At 39.1% G+C, this 21,165-nt stretch overlaps 1 protein-coding gene across 2 annotated transcripts in view; it reads right to left on the bottom strand.

Annotated features, from left to right (window-relative positions):
• The window catches only part of SLC16A10 (solute carrier family 16 member 10), a 137,847-nt gene that overhangs the window by 43,492 nt on the left and 73,190 nt on the right, over nucleotides 1-21,165 (bottom strand). For both annotated transcript variants that reach the window (XR_012433358.1, XM_005551599.5), the window contains exons 2-3: nucleotides 7,634-7,778; nucleotides 2,736-3,189 (exon numbers count right to left, since the gene is read on the bottom strand). Coding sequence is in view for 1 of the 2 variants with exons in the window: in XM_005551599.5 (XP_005551656.1) it covers nucleotides 2,736-3,189; nucleotides 7,634-7,778 (599 nt within the window). In the remaining variant the exon portion in view is untranslated. The remainder of the gene's footprint in view (nucleotides 1-2,735; nucleotides 3,190-7,633; nucleotides 7,779-21,165) is intronic.

Here is a 21,165-nt window from a genome sequence, read left to right as displayed (position 1 = left end):
TTGTAGAGACGGAATCTCACTATGTTGCTCAAGTTGCTCTTGAACTGCTGGGCTCAAGTGATCCTTCCACCTCATTCTCCCAAAGTGGTGAGATTATAGGCGTGAGCCACTGTGCCTGGCTGAGCAAGTTATGTAATCTTTCCGGGCATTAGTCTTCCCATCCACGAAATAAAGAGGATATGCCACAGGTATTGCATTGTTGTGAATATTAAATGAGAGAATGTATGTAAAAGTGCTTTGTAAACTGTAGCCATTTTTAATTACATGTACTAGGTTTATGCTCCTTCAGAGCAAATTTTTATGCCTCATATATGTGTCCCCTCAACAGTCAATAAAGGGTTTAGTAGGAATTGAACATCATCTACTTTACTAGTCTTTTGAAGGATATGAGACACCTTTTCCCTGTATAAGGAGGAAACTAGTGTCCCATTCCTGGTTAAGTATCCATAATTCAAACCTTAAATTACAACAAAGTGACAAACTCAGTACATCACCAAAGAGGAGCTTTAAACACCTGTATGGCATTTAGCTATCTGATCTTTCCTCTACCATGCTGCATTTGGTGCCATAATGGGTTGAGAAAGAGAAAATCTCAAATGAAAAATATCAACATATTTTGTAAGAAAACATGCCTGGAAGAAGGCAGAGCAGAAAAAAGGCATGGTTTATTAACAGAATTAACAGAGACGTTACCGTTCTGTGCACCATCTGATTTGCCATCTCCTGACCACAAAAGTATCTGTAACATTGTCTAACTCACCTTCTACTAAGAAATTTGACTTATCTGAAGAAATAACATGTTTATTAAATTTCCTTAGGCATACTCATTTTTTCCCCCAGTAAGATGGACACATTTGGTAATATATCCAGGGAAGTGGCCCAATATGCTATTAAGACTGTAGACTGAATTTGCTACCAGATAAGCACAGTGGAAGAGAACTAACTCCTGCTCTGCTGTTTACTGACATGTAATTCTTGGAAAATCACTAACGTCTCTATTAACGATAGATCTGTTTTTCAGTCTGTAAAATTGGAGCTAATATTTATTTTATCTGCTTTACTGGTTTATTGTGAAAGTCACATGAAGTAATATATGTGAAATTAATTTACAAATTATAAATATATAACCAAAAATAATTAGGCAGTCATCTACCACTTTTCCTTGGGTAAATGTCCAGTATTAGCAAAGCTGAGTTACTGATTTCTGTGGGTGTGTTCACGTGGTAGTACCAAAGATAATTTTTTTTTAAAGCTGGGTGTGGTGGCTTGCACCTGTAATCCCAGCTGAGGCAAGCGGATTGCTTGAAGTCAGCCCGAGCAACTTAACAAGACCCTGTCTAGAAAAAAGAAAAAAAGAAAAAGCATTTCTACTCATCTTTTTGAGAAAGGACACAATAAATGTTCTCCAATAAATGTTATCTTGACTACAGAAGCTATGAAAGAGGTTGGCTGGTAAAGTTAATCCTGTCACAATAGATCTATATTTCAGGAAACTTAGCTTAAGGTGGTTCAGCTATACCTTCCTAACAGTATGAAAATGGACTATCAGATCAGGATGTAGCCTGATGATCCATAAATAAGTTATATTTATACTTATTTCTTAACTAAAGAAAAACTGCACAAATCTCCAAAAGTAGACTGTAAGCCAGAAAAAAATCCAAGTTCACAAACATACAAATATGTGCGCCAATGTCAGTTTTGTTTATCATTTATGGTGAACTGTGAATACATTTTCAGCCACAAAAGTAAGAAAAAAGGAAGAAACATAATGAACACTTTTGAACAAACGTTGCCGGGGCAGATACTTTAGATACTGCTTCTTCCTTCTATTTTTTTTTTTTTCTTCCCCAGGTAGGGATGAAGTCTCCCTATGTTGCCCACGCTGGTCTTGAACTCCTGCATCAGCTCCCCAAAGTGGTGGGATTACAGGCGTGAGCCACCAACCCCTACCTAGACACTAATTATTCTTATTTCAGTATAAGGAAGCTGAATTTTGCCTTTGAAATAGAAATAAACAATATAAACTGCTTGAGCACTTGAAATACTCATTTCCTATAAAACTGTAGCTCTCTTTCCTCATTTAGAACTTGAGTAACTTTTCTCAGATATTCCTCTGAATAGAATTCCCATTTTCCCAGAAGTGTACCACAAGTAGATGTAATGCTTCTTTGTATCAAAGTCATGGCTTTTTTGCTAATTACCTAATTTCTACACTGGTTGCAACACCATTTACTTACGGTAGCAAAATCACAGCGCTAACTTTGTCCCTGATAAAAGCCATATGAAGAAAAAGAGACTTATCAAATGTTTTATATTGAATGCAATTTGTTCCAATATTTTAGCCTTCCTTTTAAAAAAAAATGCATTTGTTTGGGGACTTTTATTTTATTTTTAGAGGCAGAGTCTCTCTATGTTGTCTAGGCTGGATTTGAACTCCTGGGCTCAAGCGATCCTCCTGCCTCGGCTTAGTAGCTGGGACCACAGAAAGGCACCATGGTGTCTGGCTGGGTTTGCGGGGTTTTTAAAATACCAAAGCACACTATGAAACATACTCTCTCTGTTTAGTGGTCTGATGGTGTATTGACATTGTCTTGAGAGACCTTTCATTTCAAAAATACCCAAATTACAACCAGGATAATGTTTGAGGCCAACTTTAACTTGACCTATCTTTCTCTTCAAAGAAGTTTTTCTTTATGAAATAGTAATATTCATGATCAGTGAAGGAGCATACTCACCAAGTGAACATAAGGCACAAAGTATCCAAAAAGTGCAAGTGGTATTCCAACTGCCCACACTGCATAAGCTGTCACCTTGAAGATGGCAAAATTGAAAATTTTTTTTGGAGGACTGAACTTTCTCCTGGAAAAGAGGGAGGATCCGCTACCTCCACTCTCTTTATCTTTGGTACTGGTAGCAAGAGGACGGTAAGTAAAGCCAGCCAGAAAGAGAACAAACATGAAGATGCAGAGCACCCTCAGTGTGTGAAAGAGGCCCACGCTGTCAATCAGAACCCTTAAGAGCAAAGGCAGCAGGATTGTGAAGACACTGCTGCCAGCAGTGACAATGCCATTCACCAGTCCAAGGCGCTTCTTGAAATAGTGTCCCAGAATGACCAATGAAGGCTGGTATGCAAAGGAGCAGCCGCAGGCAAATATGATTCCATAGGTAAGGTACAGAGGCTCGATGGAACTGTATAAAGATGAAAAAGATGGAAAGCAGCTTTCAATATTGTTACTGTGTGCTTGGTAGAATAAAACCTTATAGTAAAAGTGGGTTTTTGTTCATCAACATATTTTCTACAAGTAAAAGTTAACCAAAATGAGGGAAAAACTCAGTAAGTCAAGAATGTAGCACTAAACATATTTTAATTTAATCTGAATGTGTGAAAAATAACCATTAACGTCATCAGTGATTTTGTTCTGCCTCCTCTTTCTGTGGATTTCAGGTGACGCACACAGCACTGAGTAAGAACTGTGCTCTCCACAGCTCAGAAATAAAGGTTGGTGCCAGGAAGAGTAAAATCAACAGTGATTCAATTAACAAACCAAAAACCTAGTCTCAATGAAACACTTTTTTAAAAAGTTAGAATTAACTATGAAAACTAATTATTTCATGGAGTTTTTCCAGGTACTTACCAAACAAGGTAGTAAAAGAAAAGGCTGCATTTTATATTTTTTCCCCAAGGTTATGTCAGGAACATTTGCACAGAGGCGCAGTTGTGCCTGTTTTTGCTGGCCTAAGGGCTGTAGACCAACCTTCGCCCTGTGTTGCACTGTTCCCAATATTGTGCAAGATAACAAGAAATCATATTCTGACTGCAGAAAGACTAAATTACGTGTATTCCTTTTAGTGATCTCAGTTTGTAAGCTGTAAGGCCATGCGTGTGTCAAAAGAATAATGGATTAAATAATCTTCTAGTTTAACCAAATAATTGCACATTTCTTAGGAAGATAAAGGATCGTATCATTATGTTCTTTGAAACAATTACGGTAAAGAACAAAACTAGTTAAAGTTTTTTGAAAAGGCTATCAGTAGTAAAAGCAAACAATTTATTAGAAAGTAAGATAGATAAAGTTGGTTAATAATTAAATTTTGGACAATAATGCCAGTCTAGCAACATGCTGAGGTAATCATAAGGAACTCTAGAATCTGATAAAATTAAGGCATGTTGGCAATCCTCTCTCTGAGATGCCCTTCTCCCTCTATTAATCCACAGCTAGCACCACCTTCAGATCAGACTCAAGAGGCACTTCTAGGGTTTCCCAAATTAATCTCACCTCACTCTGATCACCCTTTACTGAATCTCCACTCTTTGTTTAGCCAACATATTAAGCGACTACTATGTACCAGATATGTTGTGGAAAAGAATATTAAAAATTTGGTCCTTGGCCAGACATGGTGGCTCACAATTGTAATCCCAACACTTTGGGTGGCCAAAGCAGGAGGATGGCTTGAACCCAGTCTGGCAACATAGCAAAACCCCATCTCTACTTAAAAAAAAAAAAAAAAAAGCTGAAATTAGCTGGGTGTGATGGCATGTGCCTATAGTCCTAGCTACTCAGGAAGCTGGGGCAGGAGGATGGCTTGAACCCAGGAATCCAGGCTGCAGTGAGCTATGATCACACCACTGCATTCTGGCCTGGGTAATAGTGAGACCCTGTCTCAAAAAAAAAAAAAAAAAAAAATGTGGTTCTGCCTTCAAGATATTCATAGTCTGCTTAGTGAAACAAGATACCTATCCCAAATAATAATAATACAACACAGAACAAAACAGAAATTAATGCTTCATTCATTCTGTATCAGTTTTTCCACCTAAGTAGTTTTCCAGATAATTGTAACTTACGTAAAGTGCTTATTTGTTTTTATTTAACAATTTTAAAGAAAAAAATTTTAAGTCTATTGTACATTCCTCTCTGCCTTCTTCAAAGTGTATATTAAAAATACTATTCACAGCAGAATCATCAGGAACATCAGTTCCTGTACAGTTGTACCACTGTACTGTAATGCTGTCAGCTGGAAAACCACAGAACCTCTCCCTTCTACAGAGTGAAGTAACGAGCTTTGCGATGGCATTTTCACTGCTGCTGAACCCTTTTCACTTCCAGGTTTTCCCTTCAGGAACAGATGGTTCCAGTCTGTGATGTTTGGCAGCCGAATAAGTGCAATGTAAATGAGTAAGGCTGTCGGATACCAATCATACATGTAAAAAGGATTCAGAGAAGGGACATGGGTGTGATTGACCTAAGTTGCTGGAGAAGGTTTTCCTCAGAAGGCAGAACAGGAACTAGAGGAAAAATGGACCTGCCACCCGACACTCAGAATCTATACCACATTTCCCCTTGCTCCTGTATCTTGCTCTCAAGTTTCAGTAGCCTTTGACCAGCAGGCTAAATAATGACATTTAATAGAAAATATGAGAATATTACACATAGTAAGGGAATTTTGGTTTCAATAAATTTTGTTTCACTTAGAGGGTACAGAAAAGAGAGAGAGAACTGGGTCACATCAAAATATATGTCATAATTTTTATTGCTCAGTGGTCAGAAAAATTTGAAAAACATTGCTTTGTATGTGTGTTTGGTTAACAAACTAGGTAGTAAATTACATAAGCTGTCTACCTCTCAGTCCCCTCTCGACCACAGCTGGAGTTGTAATACATTTGGCAAGTGGCAGAGCCACAGGTACTGACAATAGGTACCTGTAAGCTTCCAGATCAAAGAAGCTATCTGATGAGGTATTAATAACATTAATTACATTAATAATAATGTAAATATTATATTGCTGCTAAAATAAATCATCTCACGGAATTACCTACACAGAATCTTATTCCAATCAAAACTTTAAAAAAAAAATTTTAGAAGAAAAAACCCATCAAGGTACTTTAAATATGAAAATATCTATTTTCTACAAAGAAATAAATATAATTTTTAAAAATCCAACTAGAATTTCTTTTTTTTTTTTTGAGACGGAGTCTCGCTCTGCCACCCAGGCTGGAGTCTAAATTAGAAGGAAGAAAATACGAAAGAATGAGGCTCACTTTAGAGTTGAGGAAGGGATGTGTGTTGGGGTGTGGGGAGTGGCAATGAGTAAAACCAAGGATCCTGTTGATTAAATATTTAAAAATAAAAAGTCAAATGTAAATTTGACTTATTTTTCCTTAATGACCACATTAATGCTTTTCAACTAAAGCAGCATGAAGACAGCTAGGGACAGGAAAGAGGCAGGAAATGAAGATAAACCACTAAAGTAGAGACAAAGGATAGAAATGATCTTAAGAGGTTTTCTTCTTAAGCACCTCCTGTTAGCCAGAGCTACATATTAAATCAGTGTTTCTCTAACTGAGGATTATTCTACCAACGCAAGGGACTTACAAGGAGAACCAGAGCTGCAGGGAGAGGTGCTCCATGCAGTTATGTGCCCATCTGCTCCTTATGGTTAGTCCCTCTTCAGTGCACTGCATCTTTTCTTCTAATACAGGAGTCCCCAATCTTTTTGGCACCAGAGACCAGTTTCAGGAAGAATTTTTCCATGGATGGGGTCGGGGGAGGGTGGTTAGGGATGATTCAAGTGCATTACATTTATTGTGCACTTTATTTCTAATATTATTACATTGTAATATATAATGAAATAATGATACAACTCATCATAATGTAGAATCAGTGGGAGCCCTGGGCTTGTTTTCCTGAAACTAGACGGTAACATCTGGGTGTTACGGAAGAAAGTGACAGATCATCAGGCATTTAGATTCTCATAAGGGGAGTGCAACCTAGATCCCTCATATGTACAGTTCACGATAGGGTTTGCACTCCTAGGAGAATTTAATGCTGCCGCTGATCTGACAGGAGGTGGAGCTCAGGTGGTAATGCAAGTAATAGGAAGCAGCTATAAATACAGAGGAAGCTTTGCTTGCTCACCCACAGCTCACCTCCTGCTGTGCAGCCCAGTTCCTAACAGGCCATGGACCCGTGCCAGTCTGTGGCACAGGGGCTGCGGATCCCTTTTCTAATAGATACAGGAGAAGTACACTGACATTAAGTTTTATTTTAAGGTACATTGGACCACTTCATTTTGCCATGATATTTTAAAATTTTAGCATGTTCTTTTTTTAAAGAACAGACAGGAATTCTCTATCTGGGTTGGAATAAATGGCAAGGTTTTGGTCTCATTAATAAAAATATTTCATATCAAGCCTATGAACAGCTACTTTAAAACAGCACGTATTGTAACCCGTGGGCCTCAGACTGAAAGGACCTTAAACTAAGGCCGCTATTTTAGATAACTTATTGTTATAACTTGAGTGCCATTGGGATTTTTATGTGAATAGAAGAAAAAGATAAGGAGAAACATTTTTCCATGCACCAGGAAACACATATATCCTGATTGATGTCTAAGTCTTAGGCATTAAAAGAAAAAAAAGCATTCAAGTTCTCAAGCTCTGATTTGCTGCTATGGATAACAGTTTGTTTTCTAAGTCATACTGCTTAAAGTTTTAAGAAATGAAAAGGAGGAGCTTTGTTTGTAAATTAAACAAAGAATTTTTGAATTTTGAATTTAAGAAACAAAGTTTCTTAAATTAAAACTTTAAGGCATTTAACAGTTTTTAAAAAGCAACATGAAAAAACCAAGTCCTTACCTTACAAAAGAACTGGACATGAGCCCAACAAATCCAACAGCAGCACCCATGACAGCTGTTTTCCGACAACCAAATAGGTCTGTGAAGATGCTGACTATTGGGCAGCAAAAGAAAATCATCCCCATGGAGAGAGAACCTACCCATGCTGTAAAAGAGGGGAAAGGGTGGGAGGAATTATGACATGGTAAGTTATATTTGTACTTATTCCATTGATATAATACACATTTAGAAAAATTTTATTTTTAGCTTTTTTTTTTTAGTATAGCGCCTAAGCTTAGTTCTTTTGCCATGGAAATTGACTCATACACTAGTAGAATATTTGCTGACCTGGATAATAGTTACTGGGTATTTATTTTATAATTATTTATAAAACCATACATATGTTTAATCTTCTTTTCTGAAGGTATGTTATATTTCACAATAAAAAAATTGAGAATCAGAAGTCAGATTCCATAAAAACCCAAAAAATGAAAACCAACAAGAAAAAAAGAAATATTAAATACAAATAATCATAATTATGTGCCAAAGAAATGAGTGATCTGACTTCACCAAGGAAATCAAGTCTGTAAGTCCTCCTAAAAAAGTAAAATAAACTAATGGAACCTAAGTGAAAATGAGCTGTGGAAAAAACACACATGAGTCATATTCCCAGCTCTACAACTACAACATATCCTTGGTCAAGTTACTTCCCCTCTGAATGAGTTTTCTTATCTTGAAAATGGATCAAATAAATACCTTTCTAGAATTATTAAAGATTAGAGAAAGTGCACATAAACCTCAGTATCTGGCACACAAGCACTTAATAATTTAGAGTTTTAACAATGATGATGACAACAAATTGTCTGTCTTGGTAGATGACCCTGAAGCTCTGTGAAGCTCTGGGAGTCTCCCAGTATATTACTCTATTTTCTTAGCAAAGGTAGTTAAGCCCTATGCAAATGATCATCATTTCTAGTAATGAATTTCATATTAAGTCCAAATGAAACTTTATCATACTAATAATTTAATATTTTGCCTTTTTTTTTTTTTTTTTTGAGAAATGATCTCACTCCATTGCCCAGGCTGGAGTACAGTGGTGCGATCTCAGCTCACTGTGATCTTGACAGCCCAGGCTCAAGCAAATTTCCCACCTCAACCTTCCAAGTAGCTGGAACCACAGGTGTGCAGCACCATGCCTGGCTAATTTTTGTATTTTTTTGTAGAAACGAGGTTTTGCCAGGTTGCCCGGGCTGGTCTTGAACTCCTGGGCTTAAGCGATCACCCACCTTGAGCCCAGAAATTTTTTGCCTTCTTACGTTTTTAAATTATATATATATTTTAGTCAGTTGTATTTCTTTTTTGTGTGTTTCTTTTGTAGAGACAGGGTCTCACTTTGTTACTCAAGCTGGTCTTGAACTCCTGGCTTCCAGCAATCCTCCCACCTCGGCCTCTAAAGTGCTGGGTTGCAGGCGTGAGCCATGGCCCAGTCAGTCAGCCATATTTCTATTATCTGTCTTCCCTCACCAGAAAGAAGACTAATCTTAAAATACAGTGAAGAGATTGTGTAAACACTGTCATCTTGACTTAAATGGTGGTGATAGGGGTTCAAAAGTAGACGGTAGGAAGGAGCTGATTGGCCAAATATATTAGCACAATCCAACCAAGACGTTTAGAGCCTTACAGTATGGGGAGCTTGAGACAGGTTAAATTTTCTTTTTTTAATGAGACAGGGTCTCGCTGTGTCACCCAGGCTGGAGTGTGGTGCTGCAATCTTGGCTCACTGCAACCTCTGCCTTCTGGGCTCAAGCCATCCTCCCACCTAAGCCTCCTCAGTAGCTGGGACTACAGGTGTGTGCTACCACACCAGTTAATTTTTGTATCTTTTGTAGAGACAAGGTTTCACCATGTTGCCCAGGCTGGTCTCAAACTCCTGGGCTTAAGCAATTGGCCCACCCTGGCCTCCCAAATTGCTGGCATTACAGGCATGAGCCACCATACCCAGCCTAGTAAGAATTTTTTAGTCTACTATCTTATACAAAATTTTACTAATCTGTAATAATTTAATTTCATTCAAAAAAGTTCAGACATCTGTGGTGTTTAAGAAACAATCTAGGCTGGGTGTGGTGGCTCACATCTGTAATCCTAGCACTTTGGGAGGCCGAGGTAGGCTGATCACCTGAGGTCAGGAGTTCCAGACGAGCCTGGCCAACATGGTGAAACCCCGTCTATACTAAAATACAAAAATTAGCCAGGCGTGGGGGCAGGTGCCTGTAGTCCCAGCTACTCAGGAGGCTGAGATGGGAGAATCACCTGAACCCGGGAGATGGTGGTTGCAGTGAGCCGAGATCGTGTGACTGTACACTGCAGCCTGGGCAGCTGAGAGAGGAAGGAAGGAAGGACGGAAGGACGGAAGGAAGGAAGGAAGGAAGGACGGAAGGATGGAAGGACGGAAGGGGGAAAGGGGGGAAGGGGGGAAGGAGGGAAGGAGGGAGGGAGGGAGGGAGGGAGGGAGGGAGGGAAAGAGATAAAGAGAGAAAGAGAAAGAAGGAAAGAAAAGAAAGAAAGAAAAAGAAAAGAAAGGGAGAGAGAGAAAGAAAAAGAAAGAAAGAAAGAAAGAGAAAGAAAGGAGGAAAGAAAGGAAGAAAGAAAAGAAAGAATCTAATATAAATACTAGGCAGGCCAGAAGAAAACATCCTAACATCTACTTTTATTTTTTATTTAATTTTTTTTATAGCAAACATTGCCTGACAACTAACATCTACTTTTAGATAAAAGCACTTTTATAATTAAGGGGCCAACACTAAATATTAGACCACGTCAAGAAACCCAAGAGCATATCCTTATACTGCATATACTGCTCATATGAGGGAAGATTTTTCAAGAAAAAATACCTTGGCCGAGCACGGTGGCTCAAGCCCGTAATCCCAGCACTTTGGGAGATCAAGGCAGGCAGATCACCTGAGATCAGGATCAAGACCAGCCTGGCCAACATGCAGAAACCTCGTCTCTACTAAAAATACAAAAATTAGCTAGCCTTGCTGGCTCATGCTTGTAATCCCAACTATTCAGGAGGCTGAGGCACAAGAATTGCTTGAACCTGGGAGGTGGAGGCTACAGTGAATCAAGGTCATCCTACTGTACTCCAACCTGGGGGACAGAGTGAGATTCTGTCTCAAAAAAAAAAAAACCTTGCATAAGTTTTTGTGAATTACTGTGGATTTCAATCTACTGTTATACCAAATATTAAAAATTACAGACTTATGTGTTTACTGAATAAGCACTAAAGGATATAATCAAATATAGTTTCTTGTCTTGACTGTCTTCTTAAAATTTATTTAGTGGGGAAAAATTTTTCCCTTGCCACTAGATGATCACTTCAGCAGGCCCATTTGATTCTTTTGGTCAATGTTAAATAAAGGAAGGCTTATGGTCACTTTAGGTAACAAACCAATCTTCACTAGGTAATCAAATGTTTTCCCCAGCCCCAGGGAACCTGGGAAGGGATTGAATCAGCTGCTTCTCTTCTCTTCCACAACTTTCGCCATCACTAGCTGTGGGATCTTTCCAAGATAGGCATGGAAGACAGGGAGGCTGGGGAAGGAAGGCAAAGAGATGCCAACATGGGCCTTCCTGCCAAAACACCTGTCTGCTGATGTTTGAAGCTAACTCTTTTTTCTCAGATGCACATTCAGAGTCTCACCTCTGGTCATAGCTCCACTGACTTGGATAATTCATTCTTCTCCTGGCTTTTTGGCTGTCATTCAAAAGACTCACCATTGGAACCTCACTGCCCTTTCAGGCATCTATTTGGACAGGAGTCCAACTCCAAGCTATCCCTCTCCTCCACTAGGCCCACCTCTAATCTGCAGGAAATACATTTCCTTTGCCCTGACAAAGGCTGAAGTGTAGGCAAATTCAACACAGCCACCATTATAGTATAGTTCTTTCTGTGGAAACAGTAAGCCAGCCACAGTTCTCTCCTTGTTGGGTATCTCGGAGAGCGGACCCTGGTCCTCTTTTCCCCGCAACTGGGGGGAATCCTTTAAATCTCTTAAGTCGTCCCTCTCAAGCCCCTCTCACTTGATACCAAGTGAGAGAACAAGGAGAGATACCAAGTAAGAGAACAAGTGAGAGTAACCTCCACTTACACAATGGTGGAGGGGACACAGCACCGTTTTCTCAGGAGTCCTCATAAAATGCTATTCCTGACCCATAGTATCCTTCTTAATGGGTTTTAGAGCCTTTAACTGATTTGAAAACCTACTTTAAAAAGCCACATAAAATATCTCACTTTTGAAATTCACACTATTGTACTGTAGTGCCTACACTGAAATTCTAATAGATTTTGCTACAATAATAATTGGCAATAGATGAAGTTAGATCTGTCTTCTGATCAAATTCAAGAATAAATTAATTATCAGATTAGTTATTACCTGCTATTGCACACTCACAACATTTCTAGTTTTTGTCAAGTTTTAACATGGCATCTAAATAATCCAAGGTCTTATGACCTATGATATATATGCCACAAAAATAAAATAGACTGTTGTTCTCTTTCACCCCTTCCAAGTCTGACTATTACCACTATTATAATAATAAAGACTCAGCAGAGCTAGCTGTTGTACTGATAATATATTTGTTGCACTCAGAAGATTATTTCATTTAATCTCCAGAATTCTATAAGGTAGTACTTCTATTAAGTTCGTTTAACAATTGGGAAACTGAAGTACATAGTTACTGTAATATATCCAGCATGGTAAAATTTTTATCTTAAAAATGCAAATAGCCGGGTGTGGTGGTTCATGCCTGTAATCCCAGCACTTTGGGAGCCCAAGTCCGGTGGATCACCTGAGGTCAGGAGTTCAAACCAGCCTGGCCAACAGGGTGAAATCCCATCTCTACTAAAAGTACAAAAATTAGCGGGTGTGGTGGCAGGTGCCTGTAATCCCAGCTATTCCGGAGGCTGAGTAACAAGAATCGCTTGAACCCGGGAGGCAAAGGTTGCAGTGAGCTAAGATTGCGCCACTACACTCCAGCCTGGGCAACAGAGTAAGACTCTGTCTCAGGAAAAAAAAAAAAAAAAAGCATCAAACTAGACCAGGAACAGTGGCTCATATGTATAATCCCAGCACTTTGGGAGGCTGAGGTAGGAGGATTACTTGAAGCCAGGAGTTCAAGCCCAGCGTGGGCAACAAAGCAAGAACCCATCTCTACAAAAAAAAATACTTTAAAAACTAGCTGGGCATGGTAGCAAACAACAGTAGTCCCAGCTACTTGGGAGGCTGGGACTCCTGGGAGGCAGGGAGGCAGGAGGCTCTCTGGAGCCCAGGAGTTTGAGGCTGCAGTAAGGTATGATGGTGCCACTGCACTCCAGCCTGGGCAACAGAGCAAGACCTTCTCTCTCAATAAATAAATAAATAAATAGCAATCGAGCCCTAGTCCCTCTATGTTCTTCTACAAAACACCCACAGAGGACTTCCGAATTTTCCCCCCAAGGATCTCTCCTCGAAAGTTGACAGTCGATTTGCAGACCAAAGCATGCCCCCACAGAACTATCCACAGGGTCATCTCATAACTCATGCCCACTAGGAGGGCATGTTGAAAGCACGCCCACTTGGCCACTTCTACAACTTACTTCCGCCCAAGAAGGTGCCAGCTCAGATACCTGCCCAGTAGCAGAGGGACCCTTGCCCTTGCTCATTTCCTCCCCTACCTTATAAAAATGCCCACTTTTTGCTCCAAAGGTGAAGTGGCACAGTTAGGCAGGAGGCTTTGTCCCTCTGCCTCTAAGCTAGTTTTGAAATAAATACACTTCTTTGTATCAGAACTTGCTCTTGTTAATTGGACTCTACATGCAGTGACCAACTAACCTGCTTTTCAGTTACACTATTAAAATTTTAGTGTTCTTTAATGTTATTGGTTCTATCCTAGGCTGTTGGGAATATAAAAACAAATAAGAGATTTCTCTACCTTCCAAAAATTTTCAGTCTAGTAACATATGCAAAAGTGGTCTGATCAGAACACCAGATAGAATGTCCTGTGTCTTAAGAGACATAGATGCCAAAAATGTATAAGATGTGCTTGTATAACTCTTATTTGAATATGTGTGTATGTTTGACATCAGAGAGACACATCCAAGAAGACACGTTAAGAAATCTTTTTACAGAAAAATACCAGGAAGCTTTTCAATTTCCCTATCTAGATCCTATTTGTTTCCTACTCCATTCTGAGAAAAAATCCCAGGGCTCTAAATGTATGACAAGAGCAGGATGCAAATCACTCAAAGTGGTTAGGTTTGATATTTAAGAAGATTCTCCTGCATGCCAAATAAAGCAAAGGTGTTGTAATTATGCAGATGTAAATGATTGCAAGGGCAAAGTGTTTACAAATGAAAATACCCCAAGGGAAGATTTACTGTAGTTAAAGGTTGATAAATAGTTTTTTGCCCTTTGGTAGTTCCAACCTGCATCTCCACTCCATCTTGGCCTCTTTCAAGATATCTATGCTCTGTAATAATCAATATTGGTCTAATAGCCTTAAATTATATAAAATAATCGTATGCAAAACTGAGATTAAAATGCAATATGTTAATATTATTGAGCAGAGTCCCAGTACCTCCTGGAGCATGAAACTGTCTGGCAGCTACACACAAATTCAGGAATGGGTAAGCTGTACTGCTGTACTCTTGCTTTGACCATTTTATTGCCATCCTGAAGGTTATTTGGCAGTTATATTGCACTTAGGAGTGGCTTTAAAAATATTTGCTAATCGGCTGGGCACAGTGGCTCACACCTGTAATCCCAGCACTTTGGGAGGCCGAGGTGGGCAGATCACAAGGTCAGAAGATCGAGATCATCCTCACTAACACAGTGAAACCTCATCTCTACTAAACCCCGTCTCTACTAAAAATACAAATCTATATATATATACATATTATCTGGGTGTGGTGGCGGGCACCTGTAGTCCCAGCTAATCGGGAGGCTGAGGCAAGAAAATGGCGTGAACCCGGAAGGCAGAGCTTGCTGTGAGCCCAGATCGCACCACTGCACTCCAGCCTAGGTGACAGAGTGAGACTCCATCTAAAAAAAAAAAGAAGTTGCTAATCAACTTCTGTTTATGGCATTGGAATAAAGTGGTCCTGCAAACCCTACTACAGATAACTATTATTAAATCTGAGCTAAACAAAACTAAACATACTGGAAAATATCTTAAAAACTGATAGAAATTGGGGGAGAGTTTGAAAAGCTACAGTTGCAAGAAGAAGTACAAAGTTGTGGGCTTTCTAAAGGGCCAACAAAATGTGCACATGCTCGGTAGACTGAACAGAAGCCAGAATAAAGAAAGGCAGCACCTGAAAGTTATAAGAACTAAGCAGAGATATCAGCTGCCGCACACCACAGTGAGACAGGATTTGCAATGTGAGCAAGCTATCTGCTAGGAACAAAAACTCAATAATCCTTGGATTAACACAGTAGATTCAGAGTTATTTCAAAACATTATCTACATGTTCAAGTTTCAACCAAAATTATGAGGCATGCAAACAAACAGGCAATCAAAAAAATAGACTGTGAATAGGCTCAGCTGTTGTATTTAGTAAACAAAGATTTCAAAGTTTCTATTATAAATATGTTAGATGAATTAGAAAATAATATTTTTCAAAGAATTTAAGATAAGAAGTGATCTTACTTAGTGAAGAGATAGGGAATCTCAACAACAAAATGTAAACTATAAAAACGAGAGAAAATTCTAGAGATGAAAAGTATGTATCTAAAGATTGGGTAATTTCTATTTTCAAAGTTCCCAGACCTTTCTTATCTTTCATCTGCAATCTGCTAAGGGAACCTATTGAATGTATTTTCCAGTCATACTTTTGAAGTATATTGGTATCTTTCCTCTGTAATAACTCAATATTGGTCTAATAGCCTAAATTATATAAAATAATAATATGCAAAACTGATATTAAAATGCAAAATATTATTTACCAAAGTCCCAATAATTCCTGGGGCACGAAGCTGTCTAGAAACTATACAAAAATTCAGCAGTGGATAGACTGTACTCTTGCCTTGACCATTTTATTGCCATCCTAAAGGTTATTCGGTAGTTATATTTTACTTGAGAGTGGCTTTTAAAATATTTGTTAATCAACCTATGTTTATGGCATTGGAATAAAGTGGTCACGCAAACCCTACTACAGATAACTACTGAATGCATTTTTCAGTCATACTTTTGACGGATGAAGTATTGGAGATAGAAAATACCCAATCTAAAGACAGCTGGCCTTTTCTCACATTGCAAATCCTGTCTCACTGTAAGAGAATAATATTAAACAAAATTAACTAAGTCTTAGAGACCTATGGATCTCTAGGAAAAAATGTGAGTCATTCTCAAGAAATAATGGGGCTGGGCACAGTGGCTCATACTTATATATTTTGGGAGGCCACGGCAGGAGGATCACTTGAGCCCAGATATTCAAGACCAGCCTGAGCAAAATAGTGAGACCTCATCTTTACAGGGGAAAAAAAAAAAAAAAAAGCTAGGTGTGATAGCATGCACCACCTGTGTTCCCAACTACTCTGGAAGCCAAGGGGAGGATCACTTGAGCCGGAGAGGTTGAGGCTTCAGTGAGCTACGATGGTGCCACTGCACTCCAGCCTGGATGACAGAGGAAGACACTGTAAAAAGCAAACAAATAAAAAGAAATAACAGCCCAAAATAAAAATTGCAAATTGTGTGAAAAACTTTAACTTGTAGATCCAAGAAGTTCAAAGACCACCCCCAGCAGGATAAACACTAAGAAAATGATTCCTAAGCTCATCACAGTCAAACTGCTGAATGCCAAAAAGAAAATTCTGAAAGCAGAGAAAAATAATATATCTAGAGAGAACAATTATATCATTAACAGGTGGCCTCTTGTAAATAATAAGGGACAGAAGACATTGGAACTTTCATATTGATAGTGCTGAAAGTGGGGGGAAATAACCAAGAATTCTATATCCAGCCTTTTGAACTAGCCTTCAAAACTGAAGGCAAAATAAAGATTTTTTAAATGGAGAGAATTTGTCGCTAGGAAATTTACACTACAAGAATGTTAAATAAAGTTCTTCAGGCTGAAGGGAAATGACACCACTGGCAACTTGGGTCCAAAGGAAGGACTAACACACACACACTTTTCCTCATAATTTCTTTACAAGGATAACTTTAAATTACTGTTTAAACACAAACTATAACACTATATGTAGATGTTATAATAAATAAATAAGTGAAAATAACAGCATTAAAGATGGATGTAAACAGGTAAATACTGTAATAAGGCTCCTATATTTTACCTGAATTCTGTATTAACTTAAAATAGATTGGGATGACTTAAAGACGCATATCGTTATACTCAAAGAAAGCACTAAAAAATTATGCACAGAGATACAGCTAGAAAGCCAATCAATGAATTAAAATTGATTACTAAAAATTATTTGATTAATGCAAAGGCCGGCAGAAAAGAAGGAACAGAAGAACAAAAGGTAGATGAGACAAATAGAAAACAAATAGCAAAATGGCAGACCTAAATGATATGGCCATAACAATTATTACATTAAATACAAATTGACCTAAATGTCATTAAATTTAAAAAGATCTAAATTGATATGGCCATATCATTTTTTTTTTTTTTTTGAGATGGAGTCTTGCTCTGTTGCCCAAGCTGGAGTGCAGTGGCATGATCTCAGCTCACTGCAACCTCCACCTCCCGGGTTCAAGTGATTCTCCTGCCTCGGCCTCTCGAGTAGCTGGGATTACAGGCACGCGCCACTGCACCCAGCTAATTTTTGTATTTTTAATAGAGATGGGATTTCACCATGTTGGCCAGGCTGGTCTCGAACTCCTGACCTCAAGTGATCCGCCCACCTCGGCTTCCAAAAGTGCTGGGACTACAGGCATGAGCCACTATGCCTGGTCTCAATTTTTACATTAAATAAAAATAGACTAAAGACTCTAATCAAATGGCAAAGATTGTCTAACTGGATAAAGACACAATAACTAATTATATTCTGTTTAGAGATATATTTTAAATTCAAAAACAAATAAGTTAAAAATAAAAAGATGGAAAAAGATATCACATGTGAACAGTAGGCCTAAAAGCCTAAGGTGGCTATACTAATATTAGACAAGACAGACTTTGAGACAAGAAATATTACTAGAAATGAAGAGGAATACTTCACAATAGTAAAAGTGTCAAGGCATCAGGAAACTATAACAATTATAAATGTATATATACTTAATAACAGAGCTTTAAAAATATAGGAAGCAATGAAATTTGATCCCTACCTTATACCATATAAAACATCACTTCAAAATGGATCATAGAACTTAAATGTAAAATTGAAAACTATAAAACTTCTACAAGAAAATATTGGAATCCAGGCATGATGGCTCACAACTGTAATCCCAGTCTCAGGGCTCACCTGGGATCCCTGATGGGTGAGTAAATGCAGACCTAAACTCTTTCACTTCCATTTCCAAGGCTTCTTGTCCTCAGACTTTGTGCTGAAGGCGGATGAAGCACCGAACCTCTGGTGAGCCAATTAAGAGCGACTGGTGCAGATACAGAGGACAGGATGCTGGAGAGGACCCCAACACCCACCCTTCACCCCACTGCTCTCAAGGGTTAGGAGTGTCAACCTTGTTCTAATCCAGTTTTTTCTACCACATTTTCCTTCTTTTTGGGGGGCCTGTCATGGCACCTATCTCTTCTTTTACAATGTTAAGAGTGTTGCTGCAAACTACAGAGATATTACTGGGTAGAATGAGCATTTGGCCCAGCCGTCAGATACGCTATTCAGAACAATGCAGTTTCCATCTGTTCTTAGAGGCAAGGAGGATACAGGGATTAGAAGTGTCTTTTTTTTCCCCCTGTTGAAGGAACCCATTTGCATAGAGCAAGAGGTTTTTCCCCCAGGCACTTCCCCCTTCTTGTACTTAAGCTGTTCTTTTGTCTTTTCTCCACAACATCAGGAGTTAAACACAGCCCTGTGAATACAGGGAGCTTTTCTATGCAAGGGTTTTCTTTTGTCCTTTTGGAAGGTATCTTACTAGGCCAGGACCCAAATTCATGGGACTCCCTAACTTAATGAGTCCATGCACCCTCCTGAGGCACCCTTTTGTCCCAAACTCAATTTCAAGCTTCAGGTTGAAGGCCTAGAAAGAAAAACTGGATCTGAGGGATCGAGAAGCAGATGGCAATGAAAGTCAAGGGACACAACACTGTGAGTAGGATTAATTCCTGCCAATTAAACCCCTGCTTCATGGAAGGAGGTCATGCTTTTATCTATGGCATAGATGAGGTCTAGGAAACTCAAAGATTACTGACAGCAGGGAGGATAGGCAGTGCGTAGGTGAGGACAGATCATTCCTACCTTCTAGGCCTCCCTGTTCCACATGGGTGAAAGCCGTGTTGGCACCCATGGGCAGCACCTGCCAAGGTCACCGGGACTCAGAGATACAAAGATGGAAGAAAGAAAGGGGACACCTTTTCTTTCTCCTCCTCATGTACCCTAGGTATATGCTGGGAGGAGAAAGGAACTAAACCATGCCTTTTCCCCCTCTTTCCAGATGGGTAACCAGCCATCTTCAGTCTGTACTTCTTTTGAATGCATCCTGAATCACTGGGACTCCTTTGAAATAAATGTCTTCTTTTTCATCTTCTGTCTTCTCTTCATGGATGGATAATTGGGTCCTTGTACCACAGGATACTGCCCTTGGATGCATCCCCCAAACTGTGAAAAGTTTAATTTCCCCAAACCTTAAACTACTTGGCTTAAAATTGAACTGGGAAGGGAACCCAGAAGCTCGACACGCCAGCAAAAGGGTAAAAGTTCTTACCATTCAGATTTCTGGCCTCTTTCTCCCTGTGCAAACCAATAAAAGGAAGGATAAAAACCACTGTTTACTCTTCTGTAAAGTTTTAATTAATGGAAAAAAGGATTTGTGAGGCTAATCTTAAGCTGTGGCCAATCTGGTATGCTTTGTGTGTCTTTCTGTATAGTTCTGTCATAAGGAGTAAGACAGGATAGAACACAGACCTAGGACCCCATACGCCCACTGTTCAAGCTAGCCCTGCAAACTGGTCAGTTACAAACTTTGCTACAGGTCTCTGAAGGAAAAAAACTGAATAAGGTCTCCATCTTGTTTTATGTCCTTGGGAGCTTGACCTTGTAACCACGTGGCAGTACTTTCTTTTGGTCTCTGCCATTTTACAATGGCAGCCCAGGTTCAGTCCTGGCTTACAGAATGAGTACTTTCTGGCTAATATCTGTGTGACTTTTATATTTGTTGATTCTCTTTCCCTCCATGAACAACTTCTAGCTTCCTTTCTGAAATCTTCCTTTCTCTGAGTTATCTTAAAAGATTCTAGATTTTGTAAAAACTGCTCACCACCTCTTTGAAAATACCTTGTATACAGGCGGTTAAATCACAACCTTACTTAAGTCTTGTTGGTTTCACCTGTGAGGTTACTTTTGAAAAAGTTCAAAAGCCAGAAATATTGGCCACTTGGTGAGGCTAAAGTTGGGTAACAAGGGATTTAAAATGATTTTTTTTTTTCTTTTGAGACGGAGTCTCACTCTGTCGCCCAGGCTAGAGTGCAGTGGCACGATCTGGGCTCACTGCAAGCTCCGCCTCCCGGGTTCACGCCATTCTCCTGCCTCAGCCTTCCGAGTAGCTGGGACTACAGGCGCCCATCACGGCGCCCAGCTAATTTTTTTGTATTTTTAGTAGAGACGGGGTTTCACCGTGTTAGCCAGGATGGTCTCAATCTCCTGACCTCATGATCCACCTGCCTTGGCCTCCCAAAGTGCTGGGATTACAGGCGGATTTTTTAAAATAAGAGCGCTATGGTCAAAAGTCAGTTTAATTAAAAGTGGATATCCAAGCTATAGGCATATTTAAAAGGCCTTTATGTTTTTCTCTTCTTGCATCTTGTTTTGTTGGAAAAGGTTTTCTTTCTCAGTCAACTGAATTACTTTTTTCCATTTTTGTCTTGCCACTCTTAATGCATGCATGAGAGGCCCTAAGATAACTTCTGATAGCCTGGGACTCCCTGGAAAAAATGGAAGAGGCACCACTGACCCCGTTTTAGAAAAAAAACTCTGTTGTCCTCATAAAACCCCAATAATTAAAAGCAGATAAATCCCTCTCAAAATCTGTTTTTGTCTTCCAGCTATAACTGTTGATTAGGCTCTAGAAACTGCATGCTTTCCTAGTCCTGCTCTTGAAGGGCTCCATCCTGAGGTCAGTAATCTAATTAGGAGATTGGCCAATGAAAAATCTTACAACTACTGGATCCTCTGTCTGTGTAGTTATATATGTGTAATGTGTGCGATGTTTGTATAAAAAAGAACTCTAATTAATTGGCTTAGAGAAAAATAAGCACTTAGATAAAATATTTTTTGAAGGAAAAATAAAAGCTGTAATACCTTTTAGTTCACATGATTTTAATATTTGAAAAATAAAAAGTTTTAGAGACTATCGGTAAAATACAAATGTCTTCAAAATGTAAACATGTG

This window comes from Macaca fascicularis, chromosome 4 (genome assembly GCF_037993035.2).
Source record: "Macaca fascicularis isolate 582-1 chromosome 4, T2T-MFA8v1.1".
NCBI classification, from domain to species: domain Eukaryota; kingdom Metazoa; phylum Chordata; class Mammalia; order Primates; family Cercopithecidae; genus Macaca; species Macaca fascicularis.
The sequence above is the reverse complement of the archived record's forward strand: the minus strand, read 5'-3'. Positions and strand labels throughout refer to the sequence as shown.